Source organism: Neopsephotus bourkii, unplaced genomic scaffold, assembly GCF_033783945.1.
Source record: "Neopsephotus bourkii isolate Nb327-2 ecotype Australia unplaced genomic scaffold, CSIRO-AGI_Nbou_v1 NB_1655, whole genome shotgun sequence".
Classification (NCBI taxonomy): domain Eukaryota; kingdom Metazoa; phylum Chordata; class Aves; order Psittaciformes; family Psittacidae; genus Neopsephotus; species Neopsephotus bourkii.
The window spans coordinates 7,163,211-7,190,802 of NW_026902129.1; the positions used below are offsets into that span (position 1 = coordinate 7,163,211).

The 27,592-nt window shown below is 41.1% G+C and overlaps 2 protein-coding genes across 4 annotated transcripts in view; both read right to left on the bottom strand.

Annotated features, from left to right (window-relative positions):
• Positions 1-27,592, bottom strand: part of HUS1 (HUS1 checkpoint clamp component) — a 51,644-nt gene that overhangs the window by 12,459 nt on the left and 11,593 nt on the right. The window lies entirely within an intron of this gene.
• On the bottom strand, positions 38-27,044 carry ICE1 (interactor of little elongation complex ELL subunit 1). Of its 3 annotated transcripts, XM_061374983.1 has the most exons (20): positions 26,841-27,044; positions 25,438-25,496; positions 23,904-23,938; positions 23,526-23,544; positions 22,652-22,763; positions 21,642-21,718; positions 20,773-20,810; positions 18,727-18,809; positions 18,426-18,465; positions 18,278-18,334; positions 16,152-16,241; positions 16,021-16,074; positions 14,095-14,447; positions 8,759-13,507; positions 6,876-7,044; positions 5,936-6,096; positions 3,507-3,697; positions 2,653-2,759; positions 1,835-1,933; positions 38-930 (listed from the first exon to the last, which is right to left on the bottom strand). In XM_061374983.1, the coding sequence occupies exons 1-20, from the start codon at positions 26,919-26,921 to the stop codon at positions 749-751; spliced, it is 6,756 nt and encodes a 2,251-aa protein (XP_061230967.1). In that variant the 5' UTR covers positions 26,922-27,044; the 3' UTR covers positions 38-748. The 3 variants fall into 3 exon arrangements, with proteins under 3 accessions (XP_061230967.1, XP_061230964.1, XP_061230966.1); XM_061374980.1 differs by lacking the exons at positions 23,526-23,544; positions 23,904-23,938; positions 25,438-25,496; positions 26,841-27,044 and having other exon boundaries at positions 6,876-7,041; positions 22,652-22,757; XM_061374982.1 differs by lacking the exons at positions 38-930; positions 1,835-1,933; positions 2,653-2,759; ... (2 more) ...; positions 25,438-25,496; positions 26,841-27,044 and having other exon boundaries at positions 3,515-3,684; positions 22,652-22,757.

The window sequence follows — 27,592 nt, forward strand, 5'->3', positions numbered from 1 at the left end:
GTTCTGTGCACTTTAAAAAGGCCAATGAGAACACAACGGTGTTTGCTTCTTTTATTACGAAAGGTACAAAACCACAGGGTGTAGTGAAGCTATCGTTAGAAACGTGAACTTTTGTTGAGCCAACTTTCTATTTACATACACAAAATTCCCCAAGTGGAACAATATCAAATGTGAGACACATTATCAGAATAACATATATACAGGTTCAGAGATTTAGTATCTCTGTTACTCTATACATGATTGTTACACAAAAAGTCAATTCCTATCTTTCTTACACAAGTATTTTAAATTAAGCTTAGGAGGCTACTCAAGCAAAACAAAGCAGAATCTGAGCACAGTTCTGCTATCAGTTACTTTATAAATATAGTACAAAATGACAGCCAGGTTTTCAGCCGGGCTCAATCTTCTGTTGTGTCAAATATCCCATGCTCCAAACTGATGGAAGTAAAATAGCAAACTATTAATAATCGTTATTGACATCAAACCAGATATATCTCAGGAGCTGGAGACACACTGGTTCTCAGATTACTGATCAGTTATTAGGAAAAGCAAGTGTTTTTACCTATTTTTTGTACACCCCTCAAACAGAAAACCCAAATAAAATACTTGAGTTTGCTTTGTATGATCAGACATTCTGTTAAAACAATCATCATAAAAAAGGACCACAGCACATATTGTTTTTAACTGGGACCAACTACTTAGTAAAATAAGGCACTTCTTCCTTTAGTTCAGTCCGCTTCCCTAGACTTTAGTTTAGCTCCATTTTACACAGAGAAGTGATTTTAGCTATGCCACTTGTGACAGCAAAAGGGATGCTGTTAAGAACTGTTGCTCTCCAAGCGTGGATGGCCTCAACAATACCTTCTGGGTTGCTTGAAGCCAAGTCACACAGTGAATATATGGCTGCCAGCTGCACACCCCAGGGAACACCTGCAGAAAGTTAACACAAATCAAGTTTATAGAAACTTTGATATGCAGTTAATGTTCCTGGGAAACGTGAATCTATAGGTGAGTTCAAGAACTGGAATTAAAACACGTCAACAATTGGGATGCCTAAATCCAGAAAGCAGCAAGATGACAACCTGCACACAAATTCCTTAACACCTCATTTCATACTAGCAATTTCCAGTTTTCTGAATTCAGCAGGTTTTCAGTATTCAAAGGGCATAAAAGATGCTCACATCTAGTGATTTTACTCTAGTTATGGGTGATCAACAGATTTACACAGTGTGAAACAGACATTTACCACTTGGAAGAACCTGAGATTGCAAGGAAGAAAAGCTATACAAGTGGTTCAAAACAAGTCCCTAACATCAACCAGTGCTTCACTGCAAAATGTACTTAACCTCTGGAATAACTTAGCAATATAGATCTCTGCTGCCCTAATTGCCCTGCTTTGTCTCACTCAGGAATTCTGACTCTCTTGTTATCCTCTCTCCATACAACAATCTTGCTAATAGGAAGCTTCTGCATGAGCTGTTCAGGTAACAAATTTGGTATCACTGCTCAAGTTAAGATAACTCTTTAAGTTCTCTGAGGCAGTTTATATGCTGTTACATGAAGCAGTGTAATTCCAAGGTGGCTAAAACTATGTCAGATTTGCTCATGGTCTTAAACAGAAGGTAACATGTTTCATTATGAGCATACATGTTTCATTAACTTCAGAAGAGAGAGGGACTCAAACCCAGAGCTGTTTGTCCTGTTACACACTAGGATACAACTGCACAAGCAAGCTGCTTTGGCATACGTGTCTCAATCTGTGCATGTCCTTGTTTGCACTGGCAAAGCTTCACACTGCAGATGTTACACTGAAGTTATGCTAAATAAACATTACCTTCCTCTTTTGCCTGCTGTACAAACAGTCCAATTACAGAACTAATATTCTTCACTGCAGCAAGATATCCTTCCTTCAAACCTATCTGGCCCAATCGACCTGAAAGAAAAAGAAAGGTTACTACGTGCCTGACATTCAGTCAACCTCCTAATTTTTAGATTGATGATTGTTGAAATATCAACAGAAAATGCAAATTTCCATGACAAAAACTATTCACTGTTGTTGCCATGCTGTCTTGGGAACAACAGCTCTTCTGTTCCTTTTGTTACTAAAAACCCCAAGGCATTTTCCATCAGATTGAACTACTACAGGTTTACAATTTTTAAGTGTAAAACTCAAGGAATGCAGTTTCTCTTTGACAAACAACATGATACAGCCTATACACAGAAAACACCTATTGCAGCCCGAAGTTCATCTATTTACCTGAATGCCATCTACATCCCAAATAAATGAATCTAACTTACAATTGCAAGAAGACATTATGTTGCAAACACAACCTTATTTTATGCACTTTGCAATAAAGCATACGTCGTTACAATTTCAAATACATAGAAGATGTTGGTATTTGTTACTGTGTAATGAAAGTAACATCAGAGAAACTTAAGTACCTGCTTTCCACAGGCTGGCAAACAGAAAATATCTGCATAGGACTGTAAACTATTTTTAAGGTGAAAATTGTTGAAAAATGTGAAAAAAAAATTAAAATCAAGATTAAAAAAGAAGTCCAAATACTTCAATTCAGTTTTGAGGCAGGCTCACACTTGCAAAAGACATACTTAAAGAAAGCAGATGTGCAACCAAGAATTTAGATGACTTACCAATTAGCCTGAGGATCAGTGCTGTAACACTGTCAGAAATGGACTGAGCAGTTTCAGGCCCCTTTCTCTTCTTTATCCATTTATCCATAGAAGGCCAAAGCACTTTGCTGTGAAAGGTAAGTGAATTTGGTAACCTGACGCTGCATGAAGGGGCAGCACAATATTCATACAATAATGAATGCAAATGGTTCTTCTGTTTACCATATTTCCAAAGCTCCGGTTGCATTTTTAATTCATATTCTCAGGAATTCAAAATATTCCAAGTATCCACAAATATGAGTTATTTAAAGGTTTTAAACCCAAAGAATCAAAGCTAACTTTCTGAAGGAATCATTCCTGTTCTGAATTGCATTCCTGTTCATCTTGTATTCATTTCCCTGCAACACCTGCATCACTACCTCAAGGCAAGAGCTTACTCTATTGACTTCATATATATATATGAAATTGTGTTACTTTCAAATGTCATGCTAAGATGTTATGCAAGCTTTCTGTATGACTGAAAATTCACAGTTGGCATGTTACAGGATCTCAAATCTTTCCCAGTTGCCCACATGTAGCTATTTTAGAAACAATTCTTTATTAGAATGGTTCAAACAGGGTTAACTTCTTGTACCAATACCATAAATTCCTATAATTTCCTCATTGATCATTTGTTCTATCTTAAAACAAGGAACACACAACACAGTAATCTAAGTTTCATCAGATTAAACCACCCTTATTTTTAAGTACCTATGCAATATTATGTGAAAAGCTAAGTCAATGTCTCAAATTTGGGGGAAAAAAAAGCCCACCACCAAATCAACCACAAAAATCCTACACAGGGAAATATCTGAAAGAGCTACTTGCCACAATACCTTATAACATTGTCATGTGTCCAGTCCCACTTCAGGTGAGAGCAGAGTAGATCAACAGCAAATATGTACTGCCAAGCATCTTCACTCAGATCTTCTCCATATTGCTCACTTGGTTGAAATTCTACTTTGGGACATGACTGCATTTCTAAAAGCAGGTTTGAGACCATAATCCCAGCATCTAAAGAGGAACTCTGGAATTTTAGAAGGTGATTATCTTAATGCATGAAGAGTCACCAACCCAGAACCAAACTCTTTACATAGATTTGACTCTAGCTGTCCACAGCATCTTTATACCATAAATTCAACTCTGGATTTGACTTAACACAAAGCCAGTGCATAAACCAAAATCAAGTAATTGGTATTTTTCTTGATGTTTTTTCTAAAAGGAGAGTTTGAGGGGGAAAAGAACCCCAGACAACAAAACCCACAAACCCTGCACACCCACTCTCTTCACTCCTCCTTCAATTTGGGGATTTTTTATTTCTCTCAGTGAAGCTTTAAGGTCAGAAGAGTGTTTTCCAGTGGAAGACAATGTGAGTAATGCTGCTCACTTGGTATGTTTGGGGGTTTTAAAATGATTTGCTGATGCTGGGATTTGTTACTGTTTATTGTTCATTAAGAGCTAATTTCCAAGCACCAATATTCAGTAGTTAAGGTAGTAATAACTACTAAAACGTGCCATGTGAATCAATTCTAATTCAGTAGATAACACAAGCAAGAAAATTTAAAACCAAGCATCTTCTGAGTATCTGAATTAGTAAGGAGAAAGTCTTAAGTTTATCACATAAACATGCTCAGTACAAAAGCTCATAGCATTGGCAAGTTCTGCAAGTCACTAAAATGGCACACTTAGACCAAGAAATAAATATCCATTCCACATGAGCTTTACTTTCCTAAGTAGAATAACCTTTTCATAAAATTATAACAGATTGTCGATCACAATCCACTTGAAATTTATCCCTGTATTTCCACCTAAGTAAAAAGATACTACAGATAGCATGATATCATCTGCTATCATCAATATAGGGATTCCTGAGGTACTTCTCCCCAGATATTGCTGCTTTCATATTTCATAGAGATCCATAAAGGTAGGGAGTATAAATGCACTGAATTAGGTTTTTCAGGAACATATAGTGAGAGATTCTTGTGTGCATCTTTAATGGCATGAGATCGAAAGCTATAACCTAACAGAATGGAGAATACTCATTCTTTGCTAAACAGGGACTGCAGTACAGCATAACTCTGAATAGCAGAGCTTAATGCTACACCACAGCTGTAATTTAATCAAAAAGGAAACATACAAGTTCGTGCCCCACTGTAAACCTGCATCAAATCAGGAAGTTTATAGGGGCTGTAATTCCAGTGGTACCAGATTAAATCCAGGGCTGATTTTAGATCCAAAAAAACCCACCCAAAATCATCATGCTTTTTCCAGTGGGTACAACACCTAAAGGCTGTGCTGACAGCAGTAAGCCTAACTGCCATCCCCAGGGCAGTTGTGGAGCAGCATGTTAGGATAGGGAATAGATTATTTTGTTTGCTTGATACTTACAGAACTACAGCACTTCCACAAAGCAAGCCTGGCATTAATAGGGGGTTTTCCAAACTACTGGGGCTGTGGCCTTCAAGCAAACAAGCCTGTTACACAAACTCTTCCTCCAGACACAAAGTACCTCTAGCTGGAGCAGCTCCGTGTGATAGAAATTTGCTTCTACCAACATCACATGTGTTGTGATTTTTCCTCTTTGCAACCCCCCTTCCAGGACAGTAATATGTGCTTGCTGAAAACTGACAAATTACATTATTTGGCAAAAGGCTCAGAGACTTGAAGCCAAATCTCAGAAGTCCTTTGGTCCTTGACATTGCTCATCTTTCTTTCGCCATCACTACAGTTTTGTACTGATCATGCCAAATGCTGATGAAATTCATTGGATGATTTTGTCTGGTGATAAATGGGTATTTAGTCTTTTCTCTACAGATGGATCATAAGTAAAAAGAGACAGGCTCATTGTGAAATTAACTGTGATAAATAATTACCTATTACACAGAGAACAAGGAAAGACAGACAAGCCAAATACATACTAAAAGAACCCCTCCAACAAAACAACCACCTCAAGGAATATCAAACCCACAGTTCAGAGGGACAGAATTCCCTAGACCAAGAACACTCTAGTTAAAGTTTAAAAACAATCTTTGCTTTTAATGTTTAATAGAGAAATTAGTATTTAATATGGAAAACGAGAACAAGTATTGTGTTCTAGTAGGGTGTAGACAACCACAGGAAAATGCCTGAAGCAACATTAGCTGTGCAGTTGTACAGACTTCATGGCAGATTCACAGGGTACCTTCACACCCTTCATCAGAAGTAAGCTGCTTGAGTTGATTAAAGTACAACCAATGCAGACAGTGACAATGAAAGCAGATGTTACCTGTTCCCAGCTGAGATAAGCATTCAAGCAGGTCAGCATCTCATTGCTTGCCCTCTGCCTGACAACTAATTGCATAGCTTTGCTAATTGCACTTTGGAAGATGAATATGTCAGACCATACATTTGTGATAAATAAAATCAATTTCTCTGAGTCTGGAAAGTCTATGGGGAAATAAAAAGAGAGAACAAAGTAAGTTGTTAGCATTTTAAAACAAAAACCTATTATACTCAGGCATTAAAAGTTATTACATCCTTTAGCAAATTAACTAGGAAAAGAGGCACAGAAGGCATGTGACAACTGCAGTTCACGGAAGGGGAGTCATACTGGTACATCTCAGTCTGAGATTAAATAAGGAAAAAATACCCAAGAAAAAAAATCCCCCCCTTAAGCCATCCTCCCCTTGTAATTTCACTCTTTTTTAAGGGGAAAAAGCCTGAAAGGAGAACAGATGAAAAAAGGATGGACAAGGAGTCAAGAGAAGAGGTGACGCAAGTCTTAATGAGGTAGTACTGGCTGTTTATAGTCAACTTGGCAACTGTGTAGCTGGCACAGAGCTCACAGTTGTGTTGCTGTAGTTCTGATGGGAATTAATATGTGAAACTACATGAAAGAGAAAACCCCAAAATGACTGCATTGTAATCAAAGCAAACAAAACAAATCAACGCTTGAGATGTGTTTACAGCTGTTCACACTCAAAAAATACAGATGAAACTGGATGAGCTTTAAGGCCCCTTCCAACCCAACCCATTCTATGGTAACAACAATAAAACCATAGAACCACCACTACAGGAATTTATTCAATTCAAAGTATACAACAGAAAATCTTTAAACAGAAATCTGCATGTAGCTACTGAAGTTTGGATGTTACCCAGAAAAAACAGAAGACCATACAAAGACACACAGCATATGGAAGATACAAGAACACCGAGCCATACTACACCTTCTTTAAGCAGGCTATAGCAGAAAAGGCGAGCTCTTTCCAGGTCTCCCAACTGTCGACAAATCCCTGTATAGACTCGACACAGAGCCTGATTGAAAGTGTAATTTGTGGCATTCTTCTGAGCCTTGAGCTTATTGAGAATAGCATGAAGCAAGGACTCTGCTAACTGCTGTAAGGCAAAAAAAAAGGATTGTTTGACTATTATATACTTGAGAATATTTGATACCATTATAGCGGTATGACAAGTAAAAAGAATTACTATCTTACTTGCAAGAACACTGTTTGCATACATATAAGAATGCAGAAAAGTACATCAGATGCAACCAGCAGAAGAAAAAAGAGTGAGGAGCAACTTCCCAGAATAAACATGCCTTAAACAGATGCAGAATGGGACTATTACTCTTTAAATTGTTTAGTTATGTGACCAAAAGCTGTCTTCCTTAAACAAAAACTGAGGAGAGGAATAATGAGAGGTAGAGGAACCCCAACAACCTTATGAAGCACCGTGACTTGGCTACTCCCAGACAGCAAACAGCCCATTGTCCAGATGTGAGACTTAGTATTTAATCAACAGCAGAGTCTCTCTCCAGATCCCTTACACATCCCTTACACAGTGCAGGAGGTGAAGAAGGGGTTATTGTTGTGGAACTCAGTGCAAGATGTAAGGAAGGAGAACACTGGGACTGTGCAAGACTTACTATAGGACTTTTAGTGGGGCAGCTAGAACTGGGGAGGAGAACCTGGCTCAGGGGCCAGGTGCTGGAGAGGCCACAGATTTGCAGTGGGTACCTGCAGACACCAGGCAGTCTGAGTGTTGGCTTCCTGAAGAACCAGAAGGTCCAAGCCAGCTACCTGAAAGACCAGGGGTCTGAGGGTCAGATGCAGGCAAGACCGTATGTCTGGACCAGCTACTGAAGGGATGTGTGTGTACTTCTGGATCTGTAAGTCTGTCAGAGCATGAGATGAGAAGGGAGAACAGTCACCTACTGGGTATACTGAGTGTCTGTTAGCTACTGGAGGGATCCATACTGTCTGTGTGTATGTGTATACATATATATATATGTATGTATTTTCTACTAACAGGTTTTCAACCCTGATCAACCAGAGAAGGGAACAAGATTAGGCACATATAGTGTCCACGTGTGCCCATTAGGAATACATACTCAGCCTTGCTACAGGCTGGACCTGGAAACATAAAGTTGTTGCAGCCTTGCTTCTATGAAGTTACCAGATTGGGCAACTCCTAACAAAGATGACCTGAGAAGCTGGCAACAGCTTCTGTGGAGAACTTCATTACATTCAAGAACTGAAACAGGGCAGAATGCTGCCAAGCATCACTTGGTGAATTGCTCTGGTGCAGAGCACAAATTATCTATGAGAAAGATGGCATTTAAAGTGATTTTTTTTTTTTTAACACTGATGCTAAGCAACTTCTGAGATACAAACCAATGAAAGGTTTTTCCACTGAAATGCATTTGAGCAACGTGACGTAGAATAATAAAGATGGAATGAAAGCGTGACGCTATTGTATATACACTGCAGTAAATAGGTAATTGAAGCTCACGCTTCTAGAGGAACTCCTTTTACAGTCGTTAACGCTATCCACCACGAAAAATGCTGTAAAAACAAAGTGGTTTCTGCATGCATCAGAAGAGCAAATGTATTTACAAATGCAGTTTTGGACCTTGGACACCTCTGAACAGTAATTTCTTGTGAAGTTGTATGTTTTCTTAAGTTTTACAAGTTTAGATGTCTGGTAACCTTTCAAGACTACACTCTGGCCCTGCAGATTGAATGAAAATAGAGAACTCAAGTATTACATGCTTATAACCTTTTCATCTGCACAGAAATCATTATTAAAATACATGAACCATGCTACTTACCTTGGTTTTTACACCAAATTCATAGACAATTTCTTTCTCTTCATCTCTCATTACTGGAATCTTTGAGATATTGCCAACGTACACGTGACCTTTAATAACTGGTAACAGGTCAAAACAGGACTCGGCAATTCTCTTCAATGCCAGAGAAACTTTCTGACAGTCAGTATCAACAGCTTTCTTTAATGGTAGTGATGCTTCTGAGCTGGAATCGTGCACTGAGTCACTAGTTTCAGAGCTTTTCTCATGGAAAGCCTCCTGCGTTCCAGAGATTGTATCTTTAGTGTTTTCCATAGCAGCAGTATCATCGGGCTCCAGCTTTGGTGGTTCACTGTCCAGCCTCAGTCTCTTTGCACTTCTTGGCATAGATACTGGCAATAGGGTCCGTTTTCCAAGATGATTTGATGAGCTTGAGAAAAGCTGCTGATTTTGCCCATCTTTCTCTTGGTCTTTGCTACTATTGAACTTCAGATTGCCCCCAGTTTTAACAAAAGCAGTTGATGTAGATGCAATTGCTTTGAACCCACCAATCTGAGCCACGGGTCCTGGCAAACTTTGGCTGTCTGAAAAAGCACATCGGTTAAGGTGTATATTGCCTTTGAGGATGTTTAGTGTCCTTGCCCTTGCAGACAGCTCTGGGTACATGGTGTCCAGTATTTTCACTGAATTCTCCTGAGGGGGAGCTGGAGCAGCACCATCAGCTGCCAACAGAGGAAACCTCCCTGGGACGGGAAGCGCATGCTTTGGAATGGAAGTACAGAATTTCAGGGGTGAGGAACGAATCCTTCGGCCTAATGCCACTTCTGAGGGTGAGGGAGGAGAAAACAAAAGAGCAGATTTTACTGGTGGTGTATCTGTTAACGGAGACATGAGAGGAGGAATGGGAGTTTCACGTAACGGCGATATCAGGTCATCAAGAGGGGAAAGCAAGGAGGATCGACCAGTAGAAGACATTGCTGGGGACACGGTACATGTGGCTTTTGGAGGAGTATCCATCAAAGGCAGGAGCAAGGGGGGAAGAGGAGGACCTATCTCTTGCCTAATTTTATTTATAGTCTCAGGTGAGCATTTTTTTGGCACAGAAGTATCAGCATTTGCAAGAACTGCCTGAGTGACTTTGAGAATCTTTGTTTTCCTTTTACCTTGAGACAGCCTCTTTGATACCTTGGCACACATGGCCTGGGCAGCTGCCTTGGCTGAAGCAGTCAAGACTTCAGATGGTTCTTGCTCTTTACAGTTCAACCTGTTTCTCCTTTTGAGAGCATCACCCACACAAGATTCTGACTTTAGCATGCATGGCTTCTCAAATATCAGGTTTTGTGGTTCAGAAGGCTCCCTAACTTTGTGACAATTGAACTCTATATCACACAGGGCTGGATCTGGAAGAGACTTGACAAACGTATTTCTTCTACCATTTAGGATAACATCAGTGCTGTTCTCTCCTGTGCTGCAACAACTGGAAGTCTGACTACAGTTATATTCTTCAGACACCGAGATGCCCATATCAACACTGTGTAGTAGATTTTGCTCCACCTTTGACTGGCATTTTTCAGCCTCATTTTCTTCTAAGAAATTGCCAAGTGCTAACGTTCTTGTATTTAATCCACTGGTTTTTACCATTTCTGAGAATCTGCTTAACGTCTGGGATACTGGTAATCCATTTTGTGAGGCATTTGGCATCACAGGGCTTTCTTTCGATGTCCCAGTTTTTAACAGACCTCCCTCACTGTCACTGATGCATTCAGCTCTGTTAGAGTCTACCACACATTCACTGGCACCCTCAGCACTGTCAGAGGTTACCAGTACAGACTCTTTTGTGCAGGAGGCTAAGTCTTTAGGATTACCCTCCCCAGCCACAATCGACAACTCATTTGAGGTATCTGGAGCACTGTCTGTTTCACAGTGTGTATCCATATCCACCACAGTGTCTGCTTTTAGCTCTCCAACTGTCACAGGGCTTCCTGGGTGCATTGCTGAATGAAGTTCAGATACTTGGCAGTCAGTGTCAGCAATCTCATCACTGGTTTCCAGAGCATCCCCTGCAAGGCTCCTGGAAGCCCTGGGTTCCTCTCTGACTATGGGAACACATTCAGAACATTCCACATCTCTATGTTTCTGTACAGAACAGTCTTTCTCTTCAGATTCATTGATCTGCTCTGGCCCATCAAAATTGGGTTTAGATATTTTTATGGCATTTTCCCCAGATGCCTCAAAACTATTCAGTTCTTTGCTTTCCCCTCCTGCTGTTACTGAATCAGCTCTAGAAGTATCTGTTGTAACCTCCTGTGTAGAAGTCCTGCATCCTGATTCTTGACAATCAAACTTCTGAGAAGGAAAAGTATTCTTATTAGAAGAGTCTGCATGCAGGAGCTGCGATTTAACAGGGGCAGGAGGTTCTTTATCTACTGTCTGCTCCTTCTCATCTGGTATTTTCATTTCATTTTGGTGTATGTATACCCTCTCAAGGCAGCCCAGTTCTTTGCACATGATGTCTTTTTCAGCAGACAGGATCTCTGCACCCTCTTCCAAGCTTTCTGAAGAACACTTACATGCACTGTCCATAACACGATTTTTCTCTCCTCTGTTTTCCCATGTAGGGGAAGAAGCAGCAGGCTTTTCAGAGACATTAGTTTCAACAAAACTCTCAACTTGCTGAAGACTGAAATTGAGACCAGGAGGCACTGTAGATCCCAAGCCAGCTCCCACTTGTACAGGAGAATCTGTTTCTTTAGCATTTATACAGCCCACCTCCAAGTCCCCTTCAGTAGACAAAGCCAAGTCACTATTAAAGTCCATTTCAGAAGCAGGCTGGCAGATGATCTCTGAAACTTTATTTGTCTTCACAACATTCCCTTCCCAGTTAAATGAACTGGAAGACACCAACTCCTTGCTTTGTTTGTTTAATTCCCCTTGGATGTCATCACATTTAACATTTTCAGTTCCCAAGAACCAATTCAGAGGTTTTGCAAGCTGTGCCTCAGAAGGAAGATTACTTTCTGCTAAGACAGATTCAGTGGTATCCACTCTTTCTAACAGCTCACTGCTTCTCTCTCTGAAATCTTCTGGACTAACTTTGACTTCAGTGTCTTGAGATTCAAACACTCCAGAGTTTTGAGTTTTGGACAACACGTGTTCTAATGCACTACACAGGTTTTCAGGTTGGTTTATTTCACCTTGTATTTCTGTAATATCTAACACAGAGGATTCACACTTGGCTACACTGCTTTCAGCACCAGTGACACATGCTGTGCTTGACAGTGCAAGTGTACTTCCCAACTCTGACTTCCCTTCTGATAAATTCCTACCATCATCTTCCTGGTGTGGTTTGCCTTTTAAATATCCCCCCTCCTTCATATCCACTGATTTCCCATTCTCTGCTCTATGGAGTAGCTCTGATGATTCAGCTGTTTCTGGAACACTTTCTCTGTTAGATTCCACGGCTAGTGCAGCAGTCTCGGGTCTAGTTCTATTCCTGTCTTCAGTTTTGAGCTGCTCATCTTTTGGAAGGGCTAACAAAGCAGTCCCCTCCATACCTACATGTTTGTCTGTGTCATCCATAGACAATACGTTTCTGATTTCTTCAACAGGAGATACACGTAAGTAACATTTGGAGACTTTAAGAATCTCTGGATCACATTCTCTGTCTGCTTCATCTTTTACTGTTTGCACACACTGTTTCTCCAGTATCTCTTCACTGTCATGTTTTATTTCAGAGCAGTGAGAGTGTACAGAGATCTCATCAGCTCCAGTGTCTGCCTCAGTCTCTATAGTTATTCCCTCCCCATCACACTGTATCATCAGGTCTTTAGGACACTCTGCTGCACAGAAGGATTTTGAACTACTGGAATCAGATACTACTACATTTTCAGAGAGCTCTGTCTCACTATTTGCCTCTGCACAGGGTCCTTTCACCTGTATTGCAGCTGTTACTTCTGCTCCATTTTTCACTTCTGTATTTTCCCCTATATCACTTGCCATATTAGTTACTTTGATTACATTTTTTGATTCATTTTCAACCACTTCATTCTGTATCAACACATCAGATTTCTCCTCAGAATCTCCTCTTTGAAGCACAATGCACTGCTCAGATGGGACAAGAGGAACGTTTTGGGGAACACATACTGCCCTGGGAGCTCCTTTCTCTCCTGATAATCCATCTCTTTCTGCTTTCATTAATTCACCATGCTCTTCATGTGCACCCTCGTCATCAACAGCTCTGATTAAGGTTACGTTCTCCTCTGTTTGCTCTACCTCACCACATTTTTCCATCTCATTCTGAGGCTTGAAACTCTGTAACGTAAAACCAGCTGAAGAACCTCGTTCTTCACTATGCATGTCCTCACTGTCTCCTTTCTGTTCTCTGATGGCTTCCAGTTCATGTGCTGTCACTTCAGTTAGTTCTCTCTTTTCAGTTTCCATGTTCTCAGATTTCTCCTCCAAACAATCATTAGTTTTCATGTTTGTAATTAAAGTAGCAGCTTCAGCTTGCTTTTTTTCAGCATCCCCCTCCTCCCTCCTTGACATCTTTGGACTGATAGGAACATTGTTTTCATTCCAACTCAGGTTTTGGGAGACTTCTGCATCAGGACCATGCTCACATGATCTGCTGTGACTGTTACACTCCTCATTGAAGCTGAATGCATTACAACTCTGAGGATGAACTCGATCTTCTTGTAGAATATCCTCCACTGCAGAAGCACTGCAATCAACTTCGTCATCACTGGAACCTGTGTCTTCTCCAAACAATGCATCCTTTAATGAAAGAAACAAGGTTAATATTCCAAAGCCTGGTACCAGTTTTAAGATCTACTTCTCTAAACAAATACACTGGTAGCCCTGCCATGCAGTGGTTTTGAGAGATTAAAGCTGATCAACAGAACTACATCCTTCTCCATCACTGTTCTTCATATCAAATGGAAAGTACCTCTCCAAAAAGTCAGAGACTTCTTTACCTACCTACTTGCATTCTAAGATTACTGGAAAACAACATTTGAGCAGGTTCCCCTTGACTGTCAAGCTATGGAATTTTGCCATGGAAACCACACTTACACCCAACAGGAGTTGGGACTGTAAGTCTGCAACACTGGAAATGACAGCAGTTGAGACAAGCATGACTTTGCTTTACATGTACTTCTGAAAAGTATGGTTTATCCCCTTCCACATGCAGTATGCTAGAAGGTAAGAGCAATCCATATGGATCTAAACACTCACACAGAGGCTCTTTCAGTGCATGAGTAATTAATACTGATACTCAAACAATAAAAAAAAGCCCAGGTATTCATTTTTGCAGTAATTACACAACCAAGTTAGTTCCAAGTAAGACACATCCTGAAACGCACCTCTGTTGGTGGTGGTGAAAGCTGTACTGGAGAAAGCAGAGCAGGGAGAGGCCTGACCCAATCCAATATATCCATCAAATCTCCACCTGGGCCCTTTTGCTCCTGATCAGAGAAGTCTGAACTGCTGTGTGCCCCATCTGTCTGTATCATCGTATCTTCAGTTTTATCCTCACCACTGTGCAAACATTCTTCAGTGGTCCTGTTCTCAATGCAGTCACTTCCAAAAGGCTCAGTACTCGCTTGAAGGTGCATGGCTGTTACAGGAGTTTGCTTGCCAGGACTTTCCAGTGAAGAACACCAAGACAGCATTTTCCCATCGCATTTCCTGATCTTTTGGTGCATTTGCACAGTTTCTAAGACACAAGAAGATTGTTAAGATTTTTTTCCCCTCCCACTTTTCTCTATAGAGATAATTCATGATAGTAATAAGAAGGTATTAGCCTCTTTTCAAGTGATGTTCCCATAGATCAGTAATAAGAAGCACTTCATGTCACTTTCAGAAATACTTTCCCTACAGAGTTCAGATGCTGTTATCCACAACCAGTTCTTTCTTCATGAGAAAGCTCTATGTATGTGCAAAGAGCTCCCACCTAAACTAACTTCTGACTTGGATCATTAAGACAATTCTTCCCAATTTTTCTTATCAGGAAAAACCATACTGGGCAGGACTGAAGGGCCATACTGCTCAATAGTTTATTTGATTTTTAGCCCAGTAACTGATGGTCAGGAAAAGCAGCACAAGCATTCGGTGACATTCCCTGCTCAGGCTGCAATTCTCAGCTTAGAGTAACCTGCAGCTTCGAGCCAGCTTGCAGGCCAGTTACATTTCTACCCCAACACAAACACAGTTAGGGAGTTCTTAGCTATATTCTTAGTTTTATGATGCAATATGCATAGGCTTTTGAAGTGTTTGTTCTGTAAATGTCAATACTGAGTCTAATCATACAAGATTTTGTCTTTAATGACGTGACTTAAAGCTGTAATCTTACAAACCCCACAACACATCTGTGCACAAAGGAGTTTGAACCACTAAGACAAAGCAAGATAATGTCAACTATACCAGTTTTACAGCTATTCTGGAAGAAACTATTCCACTGCAGCACAGTCTGAAACTAGATTTATTGGGATCTGTACTAGTAGATTTAGCAGGGTAGGGAGACAGGGTAACAGTTCACCCTCAAAGCTCTTACTAAGGCAGGATACTTATCCCAGACAGTATCTCTACAGCCTGAATTGCAGAAAACCAAAGTGGTAGAGAAAATAAAAGAAAATGAAAGCATCATAAGCATATAAGAAGGAAAATGACACCACTATGTGAAGTTAAAGCATTTCACATTTGCTGTGAATGTGCATATGGATAACTACTCACATTATTGTTTTATTATTACACTGTTACAAAATGAAAGCTATCACCAAATGATACATTTTGTTCCTCTGTATCACAAATATGAAAACTAATGAATTGTCATCTATTACTATTCAGGCAGATTTGAATTAAGAAAATGGCTGTAACAGCTTCTTACATTTTCCAATCCAACTATGTTGCCATGTGTTTCAGACTGGAAAGAGTACTTGCAGCCCATAACTCCCATTATATACTGCAGAGTTGACAGTGATGTGTTACTTAAGGAATAAACATGAGAGGTGAGTTTTGACTGCTTAGAAACAGTCAAAGCAGGTAACAGCAGAAGAACTTGATTTCTCAATTGCAACAGCAGATCACAACAGAACACTCCACTTTACTTGCCTGTTCAAAGTCATATTTGCAATTACTTCCCAATATTCTAATCACACTTGACCAGGCAAACACCAAGTATTTAAGCCTGTCAAAAAGTGTTACGTAGACAGTGCCCAACCTGATGATATCCCAGTAAGACTACGTTAAGGCACTTGAGTATTGATAAATTCACATTTACCGGGACCCACCTTCTGTACCAGTTAGCCTCCTTTTTTCAGGCCATACCTTACCCTGAATAGAAGCTGAAAGAATGTATCAATTTTTGGTCAGAAAACAAGACAACTTCAAGAAAGTTTCAAGACTTTGCATGCCATCTCACCCAAGACAGGGCAGTTTTCCTGCGTCTTTCTTTTGCCCGTTGCACTGTCAATGCACCGCCAGAGTTCTTCTAACAAGAGCTTTATTTTTTCTGTTGAAATACATATGTTTATAAATTCAAGACACCGAGCTCAGAATTTGTGCTTATTTTCACACAGACATGCCTACAACAAAATACCCACAACAAAAACGAAGACAAAGGACATAGGAGCATTTTGGCTTCAGAGAAAGAGGAATGCTAGATACCACAGGGGGAATGGGTCCTGTACTGGCCATAGCCACACAGCAGACTGAAGGAACAGTTGCAGAAGGCTTTAGCTTTTCCTTCCTATAGCAAGGGTGGCAAAAAAGTTGTAGCAGTCTCCAGAGTAAAATGTAAAAGCAGATTTGAATGTAGCATTAGTAAAATTAAACAGCTTTCTAAAACAACCCAGGTGACATGAACATAAATGGGGAAGGAGATCTTTCAGGAGGAAAGTATTTATATCACATTCTTCATGCCCACTCAATAACTCCATCTTACCACGGAGTAACAACACATTCAATGTAGCTGAATTAATTATTAGGCCACAACATCATCTGGAGTCCTAACAGCACCATTGCTGGGTGATGCCAAACCACCTTGTTCCAGAACCAGAAGGGCAGGTGGAGAGCGAGAATCGGATCAAAACCTCAACAAAATACTCATGCACTTCACCTACTTATGCCAAAACTATCATCAGATCCAGCAATCAGGAACTGAGATTATTGGGTTTGTGCCAATTCCTTAAGTCAAAAGCCACAGCAAACTGCTACTACTTCATAAAGAGATGTATTAAAATAACCGCAGCACATCAGAGGGAAACTTGCCAAATTCTGCATGACAGCTATGAACACTTAACAACTCCTCATCACTCATAAAGCCTTGACGCTATTTCAAGCTCATATTAGAGCTCAGACCTTAACTTTAGCATTTTGTCATCATTTAAAATTAAAGTATGAGATTGGGTACCGGTTCAGTACAATCCAAAAGGCAGTAAGAATAAATCAAGACACCCAAGAACTGACAAGATGTACCTTTTTCAGAGAAGTCTAATTTTGGCAAGAAATCTCACATGCAAATACTGCAAAGCAAGAAATAGAACAGGGAAGTTCTTCTTTTACCTGAAAATTGCATTCATATTCTTTAAACAATTATTTTAAATACTAAAATACTAAAATCAAGTATTTTAAAAGACTGCAAAAAAAATGCAACAAATATATTTGCTTTAAGTTTGGCCTCTGTACTTTAGAGCGAGTTTAGAAGGAGCTTGCTCCATTACAGTTAGATCCAGATAATGTGTAGCAAATATTTTAGATCACTAGGGGAAAAAGCCAATAGGATAAGAAACAACTATACATCTTGGATTGCCATTTGATTTACAGAGCCTCACACAGAAATTCTAGTGTCTTTTGCTTTGCATACTTCCTTTATGATTTCAATAACCTCTGAAGACAATGGAATGCTTGTATTTTTCTCAGTGTTTGCATTCTTGTTTATCAATTTATCAATACACATCAATTGACTTCACAGATACATGAAATAAGACTAGCCATTTTAAAGAATCAAATGTTTTCCTTACTGCAGAACTGAAAATAGTCACCTATTACATCAGTCCTCCATCAGTGTAAAATGCTTATATCAACCACATCTGCTCTCTACATCTACGTTCACTCTCTACAACTGCCTGACAGGAGGTTGTAGTGAAGTGGGGTCGGTCTCTGCTCCCAAGGAACAAGGGACAGGACAAGAGGAAACGGCCTCAAGCTGCACCAGGGCAGGTTTAGATGGAGCTGAGGAACAATTCCTTCCCCAGAGGGTGCTCAGGCATTGGAACAGGCTGCCCAGGGCAGGGCTGCAGTCACCGTCCCTGCAAGTGTTCACACAGCGTGGAGACGAGGCCTCAGTGCCATGGGTTAGTGGTGGCCTTGGCAGTGCTGGGGAACGGGACTGGATGAGCCTGAAGCTCTTTCCCACCCTGGCTAACTCTGTGATTCTACATCTTTTCTGTCAGTATCCTCTGTTCGCAAAACCACAACTCCAGAAGAGCTGCAATAAATTCATAAGAGTTGGTTCACAACCGAGAACAGTCTTGCAAAATGTCTTACCTTTGTCTATATCTTTTGTAAGACCTTCACTTGAACTCTGGGTCTCCGCATGCTTCACTGTTACAAAGAGGAGAGGGGGGAAAAAGGAAATGTTCAAATGGCACAATACAACACACAAATCTGAAGGCAGTCAAAGGTGAACACTTACCTTTTCTGCACTTCTCTTTAAGTACACCATCAAGTTTTCCCTGTTGAAATTAAAAACAAAAAATCACTTTTCAGGCCACACATGGTTTTTAGATCATTGACTCTTAATTAGCATGAAAGCTAAAATCAACATTTTAAAGCTTCAGTTGGAAAATGTCTATCTCTTCAAGTGAATTGCTATGGTGAGTTACTCAGTATCCCTAACAAATGTACTATTTCAGTATCTCTGTTACTAGTTGCTTCCTTCTTTCCCCCCGGCGATACTAAAAGCAGCTTCATCAAAAAGACCAGGAGAATCTTACTTGTGCCTTTTTTAGCTCGTTCTCAAGCCTTTTCTTCTCACTTTTCAGTTGTCTGAAGTCCTGTGTATGCTTTGTTGCAGCCTCTTCAAGAGAAACAAAATTTAAGTTAGAAACTACAAGAAAAGAGAGAAAAATTTAAGTAGTATGTGTCACCAGTTTGCATATCCAATTATCAGGGAAAAAAAACAGTGTGAAATACAGAGCTATTGAAGTTATATTTTGGCTCATTAAGACAAGAACTGATGCATACAACTACATCATCTTCCACTGCACAATTAGCACTCTGAACTATTGAAATACATTCATTGCTTTTCTCACTGACTTGCAAGCATGAAGAGTGGGTCATACTGCAATGATACTGTACTGCAGAATAATATACACCAAGTGAAAAAAGGGAGCAAAATCAAGAATGAGGCACAATGGGGTTTTCTGTGTGTTTCATTCCCTTATTTAAAAGAGGGCTCTGGTTCAAAGAAGAAAACACCCATAGCCAACTGCATTAGAAAGATGCAGATAGCACTCAAGATCAATAAACAGAGAGGAGTACCTCATCTCAATGTGTAATGACAAGCAGCTGGTAAGACTGCAGATGAGTGGGAATAAAGAGGACAGGGCAGGTGAGGACTGAATGTGAGGTTTCTAGGGAAATCCTCAAGTAAGAGAGATGCTTGAGAGAGCTCCTAGAGAGCAGAATCACAGAATCAGCTAGGCTGGAGAAGACCTTTAAAATCACCGAGTCCAGCCCTTAAACTCAGTCATCAACTTGGTGATTTATACATGGACAGCAGAGAAAAGAGGGACAGAAGCTGCCTGCTGACCAGATTAGGTCACAAAACAGAGCATATCAAAAGAAAGAGTGTTAAAAAGGCAGCTCAGGTGGTAGGCTGACAAAAAAACCAATCATGGGAAAATTTCAGACTGACTGACAAAAGATCCCAGGTTAAAATACAGGGTCTGGGACATTTAACAAACATGGAAAAGAGCAAAATAGATAAGCTAGTCACTCAAATTGGACCTAATGCAATCTATCTCACAGTGTTCTGTTCTAGCTCTGCCAGAATTTGATGTTTTGGAGGCAAGAGGGTATAAAAACCTTGCTGTCACATAATGGCATTCCAAAATGCTCATCAAAACAGACACCCAATACCTGTACTTTCCAGTGGGACTTGGGAGGTTTCTAACGCTAAGATACAAGTCACTCCGCTCATTGTACTTTAAATCGTGGTAAGCACAGCTGTAAACATGCCATGAATGAACGTATTGGCCTTGCCAGCTAACAGTACAGCAAGTTAACTAGCAGAATGCTTTATGCATATCTACCCTCTGCTAACAAAACAAGAAAAACCCAGTGCCATGAGGCAAGTGCTTTATCTCTACTTAAAACCAAACCCACCAACCAACCAAGAGCCAATTTCCAGAATATTTACAAATCAGAAAACACAACGTTAGGATCACCACATGCCTAAATATGATTATAAACATGACTAGAAGAATCCTGCCAAGGTTATTAGAATGCTGGAGCACATGCCGTATAAAAACAGGCTTGTTGAACTCGATTTAGTTAGCTTGAGAGGAAAAAACATCAAACAACTTAGAAGGGATCTCAGAACAGTTTTCCTGCACCTACAAGGAGGTACCAAGAAGATAGAATGAGACTGTTCAGTGATGCATGGTAGGAGGATGAGAGATATCAGTTATAAGTTGAAACAAGACAGTTTCCAACTGGCTACCAGGAAAAGCTTTTTCACCATGAAGACAGTCATGAAGTGAATCAGGTTGCCTGGAGAGGCTGGGCAGACTCCATCCTTTGAGGTTTTCATGATCAGAAGTTTCCTTCCAACTCCATTTACACCATGTGCCCAAGATACTCAAGAGAAAACATTTTGCAAGAGGGCTGATATAATTCAGAGACTAAGCACCACCCATAGCACTAAACTGCCTTGCTGCTTGGGGCCTCAGTTAGAAAGCTGCAATTACTTCTTCAGGAAAAAAAAGGAATGAAGAAATGGAGTAGGACACCACCACAGTAACAGTGTAGAAAGTTACCTTCAAGTTTCTTCACTTTTGTTTCCAGTTTCTTTCTCCTGTAAAAAAGAAAGCATTAATACATTATTTCCGCATAGAGTTACGTTGTACGAAAACCCAGGAAAACAAATAAATCTACCTATTTCAGAGAAAACACGCTTCCTACACCCAGGACCTGTGAGACCAATGTGTCCCTGTAGTTGAAATCTTAAATCAGTGGCACGCTGCTGACCTTCTCACACAGCTGTGTCTGTTACAGAGGTGAAGTTTGGTCTTAAGAGTGTCAGTCTCCTAATCCAGGGACATAAATACACCTTCAGCTACAACTGGGGGTTACAAACACAACTCAAGAAACCTGGCTTCTATGATGTAATGCTTAGTTTTAGAGCTTGGTTTTACTCCTTAAAACACTTAAGCCTGGCTTAGAATCAGTAAGACCTAAGCAATGAGGTATCACGGATAACCTGCCTGATCACTCACATCCCACAGCTTTTTGTTCCTAATATCCACGTGTTTACTAAAGCCAAACCAAAACAATGATGCATCCTGAACAGTTCTGAGTTCAGCATTCCCAACCCTACTTTATACATAAAACAGACACACAACTAGGAAATAACTGAAAGAAAAAAGTAAACACTCCTATTATGTCCTTCTGCTAAATCCCAATATTCCAGAAACACAAAGTGCCAGAAACTTTTGTGGTAAGTAGAGAACTCTGTCCTGGTAAACAGATGCTACCAGTGCTCACTGACCACTCATGACTCATGTTCTCTCCATAAGCATAGAAATTTTAGCAGAATGTAAAGTATTACTAGGTAAGGGACAAAACCAAGCTCTGCAAGAATTAGGAGGGGGAATGAAAGGTGGTGCAAATAAGCAGCATCACTCACACAGCATCACTGTTCACTATTTCTTCTTTAATTTTAACATATTCCAGTTGAGTCTCCCGATAAATCTTGAGAGAACTCTATGGAGAAAGAAAGCGCAGTTAAAATACACCATTACTGGGGGCAGAAAAATAGACGGCAGAACTTTACCTATTCTAATGAATATAGTGCATAGCCAAAAAGGTGTATTCAGTGAGAAAACAAGTAAGCTGCAAAGTCAGGTTATTCTTCTTTAAAAGCATGAGTTATAACAAATAAATCTGTATCTATCTTTTGAATACGTACTTGCAAGACCTATCTGGATAGGAGCTCACAGCACAACTATTATACCAAACACACATAACCCTGCTTTTTCTGAAAAAGAGCATTAGGACATCAGCTACTAATGCTTTTTATAGGGAACAGCATTCAAAACCCAGTTCTAACACTGAAGAAAAACTAGGCATAGTGATAAAACAGAGGTTAATATCCTACCTTGTACCAACATGAAAAAACAAGGAAGAAGGTGGGGTATTTTTTGCAGAAATAATAGTTTATGTCTAGGAAATACATAATTTGAGGTGATTTGAACAGTCAAAATCTTTTGTTATGCAGACTAGGTTTTAGGTAAGAGATGGGAAAGAAATTAGGAATACACTCAAGTAACTAATAATGGAAAAATCGTATGTTCAAAATTGTAACAGAAGCAAAATCCTATTCTGCACAGACTCTTAGCACCTTTTTAGTAGTGCAAGTTATAGAGCTCAGTAATCTAAGATCAGAACAGAACACCAGATGAATATGAATGTATTTCCTTCCTATATAAGGAAATAAAATGCAAATCATCTGATGAAAAATCATAGGAACTACAGAGCTTCTTGCCTATGTGAAACCTGATGCCATGTCATTCCTTTCACCTAAAGCCAGAGCTGCCTGTCACAATGAGCTGGAAATAACTAGGGTCATTAAAGCCTGTTCCATTAAGATAAGCATTAAATATATACATTTCTTTCAACATAGAAAGTGCAAGTCACCTTTTTCTCTTCTAACTCAGCTTTCAAGGAACCCAACTCTTCCTGGCACTTTTCCAGAGGCAGAATTTTCTGTAGCATCTGCTCCACTTGGCAACGAAGAGCAGAGATCTCTCTGAAATGGAAAATGTAATTAAAACTGAAGTTACCAAAACCCCTGGGTGCTTTCAAACTCAACGTTCTGACTCTTCAGGCAAGTGCGAGTATTTTGCCTTCCCCTAAGGAAAAATGCTGCAAGACACACCCAAAGGCTTTCAAGAGTCCGAATGTTTTCATTTTTCCATCCAACATTTTACATTCAAAGGCAATCCAAGATCTGATTTAAAAACATTAAACTAAGGCTAAATCTTGATGCAAGCAGATGGCATGTGCCACTGGAGTACTGCTCAGCTACCTACACTGAAGGGCCAGAACAAGTGCCCCTGTACAGGTAGCACTGTGAAATAAGAGCAGAGTCCAACTGCTGGATCTGGAGGCAAGACACAGTCCTTAAAGTTTACAGGCTGCATCTTCCTCTATAATCAAGTAAAAGAGCACACAGCCACAACTCTAAGACAAAATGCTTCATACAAATATGGCCACCACAAATACACTTACATTTAACCACCACAAGATGAGCTCTGCATCTCTCCTTTGTGACTTTAGACCCTAATGTAACACAGGGCCAAGAAAGAACTTCACACAGGTACTGTAAGAGGACAGATTTCTCTCCTCATCAAGAGTATCTCTGCTAACTATGGCCTAAGAACCGTGGTAAAAGAAAGAATTGTATTAAAAGCTCAGCCTACACCTTGCTGTTACATGATATCAGACTCCTAAAACTGCCCAAGACACAGAGAACGTATCATCTTTAGTAAATAGCTTAAATGAAACTTACCGTTCAGCAAACTGGAGCTGTAAGCTCTTGTTAAGGCAGACAATAAGAACAGTTTATCAAACGTCCCTAAATATATTTCAACCCAATCGCCTCTTGCAAGGAAGCATCTAATAAAGACTTCCACCAATAAAACACAGGACATGCAGAACTTAGCAACACAGATTTACAATAGTTAATATTAAGTCTTATATTAGACAGAGGCAGATCTTAATTGGATAGATTTAATCCCAAAGCCCCACTTTCTTTACAAAGCCTATTCAGTCTGCTCTCTACTAGAAGCATCATCTCTTAAATTAAACCTTAAATAAAATGCCTCAAGCCCTCTTATAAGAAATGTTGATATACTAATTCTGTAAGAACGCAAGAAGTAAAGGATATCAGTGCATTTCTGTTGATACTCTGTCAGCAAATGACTGCAAGGAAAAAGAAGCAGATATTAGTCATTTTCTCACTTGATTTTGACAATCATATCTTAGGATACCTTACACCTTCTGTATTTATCTATAAAGCAAAAGGAAAGATTGACTTGCATTTTTGATAGTAGTCAATATAACTTTTCTGTTTCATTAAGCTATTCAAACCTGAAACCAGGCTGCTTTAAAATAGAAAGCAAAACCAGAAACCAATCAACCAACAGTTACATGAATTTGCAGTCATTAACTACCTGCAGCTTTAAAAAAACCCCAACAACCAAAAAAAGCTTTTTTGGTTTGTAAAAGTAAAGAACACAAAATACATACAATCAAAAAATACACATAGACTCACAAAATAATATCCTAGTTCTCAAACTTATAGGATGTTTTCCTAGGAAATAACACATACATGTAAGAAAATTAGTTCAAAAAACCCTAAAAAGCTTTAGTCTTTATACTGCTCTCTTAGCAGCCACAAGAGGGTAGAGCTTGCTCTGATCCAAGGTGTACAGTGGGCCACACGGCAGCACCAAGGAGAGTTATTCTCTCCTTCCCTCAAATGCTATGGGTTTAGAGAGACGAAAGAGAAACATTGTGGCAGTTACCCCAGTACAGAGGGGGCTTCATTACTTTCTCTCGCAGCAATTGAGAGTAACCAAGTAAGGCAAGAAAGAAAGGGGGCGAGCTGCAAGTAAAGGAGAGGTCATTCCCACAGGAAATGTATATGTACAATGGCAGAGAGGAGACACAAAGTTTGGAGGCAGCAAAAGGAATCTATGGACACAGAATGAAGGTGCTTGGAAGAAAAGGGTCCCAGTCGCGATAGCGAGGGCTCTCTTAAATACTTTTTGGAAACCAGGATGCAGGACTAGAATTTAGATTTGCTAAAACCAGACTGACACCTGTCTGGGGAAGGGCACATGAGAAATAAAATGTTACAATTAGGAGCTATAGAGGTATACATAACAGATCTCAGTGTATTATTCCATACAATCATGGTTATTCAGAAGAAGTGGAAGCAACCACAAAAGAGAGAGCAAACTATGAGAAGCATTTTAGAACCTCACTGTTCTGACTGATGCTTAGCCTCACTTTTCATATTGTCATATTTAATCCCAACAGCATTTCACACTTTAATGCTCAGACCAAATTCTGTTGAAATGTGCTCGACTTTTAGTTCACATACTATATCCCTCACAACAGATTAAATGAAATACATCTCTTGAAAGAGATGCTTCTGCCATTATACATAACCATACATAAGCTATTACAGCTTATAAATAGCCCTGTTTTACCACAATTACTCACATTTTAGGGCACAAATTAAAAAATACTTACAGTCTAGACTTAAGACCTCTTTGCAAGAAGTTACTTTCATTTTGAGGAGGGCTTAGTTCCCTGCATTAACAAATATCTACATTCCACAAGACACATTTACTGCATTGCTTTAAGAACTTAAGAGCAACAAAAAGAAAACAAACTTGTGCAATTGTACTTACTCTCCATCAATCATTTTTTGCTTCAGTGCAATTAATGCGGCTACATATTCGTTTATATTCTGTAAGGAAGAGTTTCAAGTTGGTAAAGAAGTTTCACCCCAAACCTCAGAACTATTTACATTGTAAATCATCTCCAAAGTCATTGTAAACGTCCTACACAACACAGTTATGCACCTTTTCTTCAGTTCTCTTAGTGAAGAAGTTAACTCACAATAAATACATTCTAATATATACAGAGAACGCAGGCTTTGCAAGAAGGCATGCAGACTTAGATGAGGCTTTACTATAAACACTCTTCAGACTTTGTAGTCATCACATACTAAAGTCCCCATGACTTTTTCTCTCAAAATCAAATTAAGCTTTGACAGAACATTACCAATAAACAGCACCCAGCTCATCTGAATCTGCCTATGTCCCAGATTCTCAGACTATACTCATTCTGTGTCTGAAGACCTCCTTCACCCTCTAAACTCCCAGCAAGGCCTTCCCCTCATTTAAACAGGAAACAAACATTGCCCAAAGAGTTATACTATAAAATTGCATGGTTGCTTGGGACCACTGAAGAAAGAAAGTGAACGATCATAGATCACAGATAGTTTGTGCTGGAAAGGACCTTAAAGCTCAGCCAGTTCCAACCCCCTGCCACAGGTAGGGACACCTTCCACTAGAGCAGGTTGCTCCAAGCCCCTGTGTCCAACCTGCCCTTGAACACTGCCAGGGATGGGGCAGCCACAGCTTCTCTGGGCACCCTGTGCCAGCACCTCAGCACCCTCACAGGGAAGAGCTTCTGCCTATGAGCTCATCGCAATCTCCCCTCTGCCGGGTTAAAGCCATTCCCCTTGACCTGTCCCTACAGGCCCTTGTCCAAAGCCCCTCTCCAGGTTTCCTGTAGCCCCTTTAGGCACTGGAGCTGCTCTAAGGTCTCCCCTTAAGGAGCCTTCTCTTCTCCAGGCTGACCCAGCCCAGCTCTCTGAGCCTGGCTCCAGAGCAGAGCTGCTCCAGCCCTCGCAGCATCTCCAGGGCCTCCTCTGGACTCGCTCCAACAGCTCCACGTCCCTCTTGTACTGTTGCCCCAGAGCTGGATCAGGGTTGTAAGGAGGGGTCTCCCCAGAGCACAGCAGAGGGGCAGAATCCCCTCTATCAACCAGTGCTGCTCACACTGCTTTGGACAGTAACACCCTCCCACAGCACTTCGGGAGAAGCGCACTGAAGAGAATACACCGCGGGACTCACCCGCAGACCCCTCTAAGGCACGCCGCAGACACCAGCCCCTTCCCTACATCTCGGCCAGCCAAACCTCGCCCCTGCTGCTCCCCTCACACAGCCCAGTCACGGCGGCACCCGGCGATCCCCAGCAGCAACCCCCCCCCGCCAAGCTCCCAGGGCCGCCGGCCCGCCGGTACCTGTTGCAGCAGGCCGCAGTTGGCGCAGGCCACAGCCGCTGCCGTCCCGCCCGTCGCCGGCGGGGTCTCTCCAGGCATCATCGTGAGCGGCCCCGCCGACAGCGGCACGGGGCGCGGCCCACACGCGTCACACGTCGCGCCATCGCCTCAGCAAGGACCCAGCTCTCTTGCGCCTTCCCGGGGGTGGAGAAATCGCTGCCTGAGTAGCGGAGCCCAAAGGACAGAGGAAAGTGCCGAGTGTTAGAAGCGCCCCTTCTTGACTCACTGCAGAGAGAAAGGAACGGCTGCTCCCGCATCCACCGAGCCGCTCTACGGGTGCTTTGTTATCGTGTTATTTGTTTTATGCACAGGCAGTTCTGCGGGAACTACTGCGGCCCTACGGCGGACAAGGGCAGCCCTGCTCCATTGCCGTGACAGACTGGGCGGGGCGGCTGGGGGCGGGGCCTGAGCGCTCCGCTGGAGCTCCCCTCCCCTTGCGGCCCGGTGGGAGCGGAGCTGAGCCGAGCCGTGGTGACAAAACCAGCTCTTAAACTGGGAGCGCTGCAGCTCAGCTGGGCCAGGCGGCAGCTTGTGGAGCGTGGTGTTCATAGAGACATAGGGCTCGGCTGGGAGGAACCTCAAAGTTCATCCAGTTCCAACCCCTGCCGCGGGTAGGGACACCTTCCACTAGAGCAGGTTGCTCCAAGTCCCTCTGTCCACCCTGCCCTTGAACACTGCCAGGGATGGGGCAGCCACAGCTTCTCTGGGCACCC

What these genes read in the sequence shown, in the direction of transcription:
- ICE1 (XM_061374983.1), bottom strand. Translation starts at nt 26,921, where the DNA reads ATGATGCCTGGAGAGACCCCGCCGGCGACGGGCGGGACGGCAGCGGCT. An exon ending in TACAAAAGATATAGACAAAG is followed by an intron (nt 16,242 to 18,277) that starts GTAAGACATTTT and finishes GTATTTCAACAG; the next exon opens with AAAAAATAAAGCTCTTGTTA. An exon ending in CTATAGCCTGCTTAAAGAAG is followed by an intron (nt 6,097 to 6,875) that starts GTGTAGTATGGC and finishes ATTTCCCCATAG; the next exon opens with ACTTTCCAGACTCAGAGAAA.